This window comes from Trichechus manatus, unplaced genomic scaffold (assembly GCF_000243295.1).
Source record: "Trichechus manatus latirostris isolate Lorelei unplaced genomic scaffold, TriManLat1.0 scaffold00009, whole genome shotgun sequence".
Taxonomy (NCBI): Eukaryota; Metazoa; Chordata; class Mammalia; order Sirenia; family Trichechidae; genus Trichechus; species Trichechus manatus.
Genome location: NW_004443945.1, coordinates 967744 through 968763, shown reverse-complemented (window position 1 = coordinate 968763; position 1020 = coordinate 967744). Strand labels below are relative to the sequence as shown.

Genomic DNA, 1020 nt, shown 5'->3' with positions numbered 1-1020 from the left:
TGTCAATGTGCAAAGAGGCTGTAACAGAGGGGAACTTGCCAAGAGGTGGGAGCCAAGGGGAGATAGGCATGGAGGGACCCAATGGTGCAGAGCTCCTTCCTTTGAAAGTCAGACAGGCTCATAAGACAAAGAGGAACAACTCAGAAGCCAATCCCCACTACCAAATGGAAACAGAATGCAGCTGAAGCAGTCAGATGAGGCTCAGAACTAGAGAAGAAGAGAAGTTAAAGGAAGAGTCTGTGTTGGGAGTCAGATAGAGGGGAAGTCAGTGAGGGCCTGGCTCAAGGGATGGAGTGTAAAGGGTGGCATTGGGCTGGACTAGCCAGTCCTGATCATTACTCTCGAAACCCAGGCACAAGACAGATAAGAAATTCAGTGGTGTCTCCTGACCGGTGTTTGTGGGCACCCCGGCTCTGCAGTGAAGCTCATCAATGAAGTTGTTGTCTTTTGCTAAGTTTGAGCCACAGGGCCAAGGCTGGGCTTTGGATCTAACTTCCTTTTCCACTCCTGCTGTTTTTCAGGTCATTGAGTGCATTACTCAAGGTCGTGTTTTGGAGCGGCCCCGAGTCTGTCCCAAGGAAGTCTACGATGTCATGCTGGGGTGCTGGCAGAGGGAACCACAGCAGCGGCTGAACATCAAGGAGATCTACAAAATCCTCCATGCTTTGGGGAAGGCCACCCCAATCTACCTGGACATCCTTGGCTAGTGGTGGCCAGTGGTTGTCAAGAGTTCTTCCTCTGTTGCCTCTTCTCTCCCTGCCTCACATCTCCCTTTGCCACCTCACAACTCCTTTCTTCCTTCCTTGACTGAAGTGAACATCTTCATATAAACTCAAGTGCCTGCTACACATACAACACTGAAAAAGAAAAAAAAGAAAGAAAAAAAAAACACCTGTAAGGCAGTTTGGCATATATATATATATATATATATATATATTTATATATCTAACTATCTATCTATCTATATCTACAGAGAGATACTTTCTTCACTAAGACAGAGAGAAGCTGCTGATACAGAAA

General features: G+C 46.6%; 1 protein-coding gene across 6 annotated transcripts in view; it reads left to right on the top strand.

The window, feature by feature from the left end:
* NTRK3 (neurotrophic receptor tyrosine kinase 3) overlaps positions 1–890 on the top strand; it is a 469571-nt gene extending 468681 nt beyond the window's left edge. For 3 of the 6 annotated variants that reach the window (XM_023725924.1, XM_023725923.1, XM_023725927.1), the window contains one exon: positions 522–865. In XM_023725924.1, the coding sequence (XP_023581692.1) occupies positions 522–707 (186 nt within the window). In that variant the 3' untranslated portion in view covers positions 708–865. Of the gene's footprint in view, positions 1–521 lie in introns of all 6 variants that reach the window. The other 3 variants (XM_023725926.1, XM_023725925.1, XM_023725922.1) reach the window with 2 other exon arrangements.
* The last annotated feature ends 130 nt before the right edge of the window (positions 891–1020 follow it).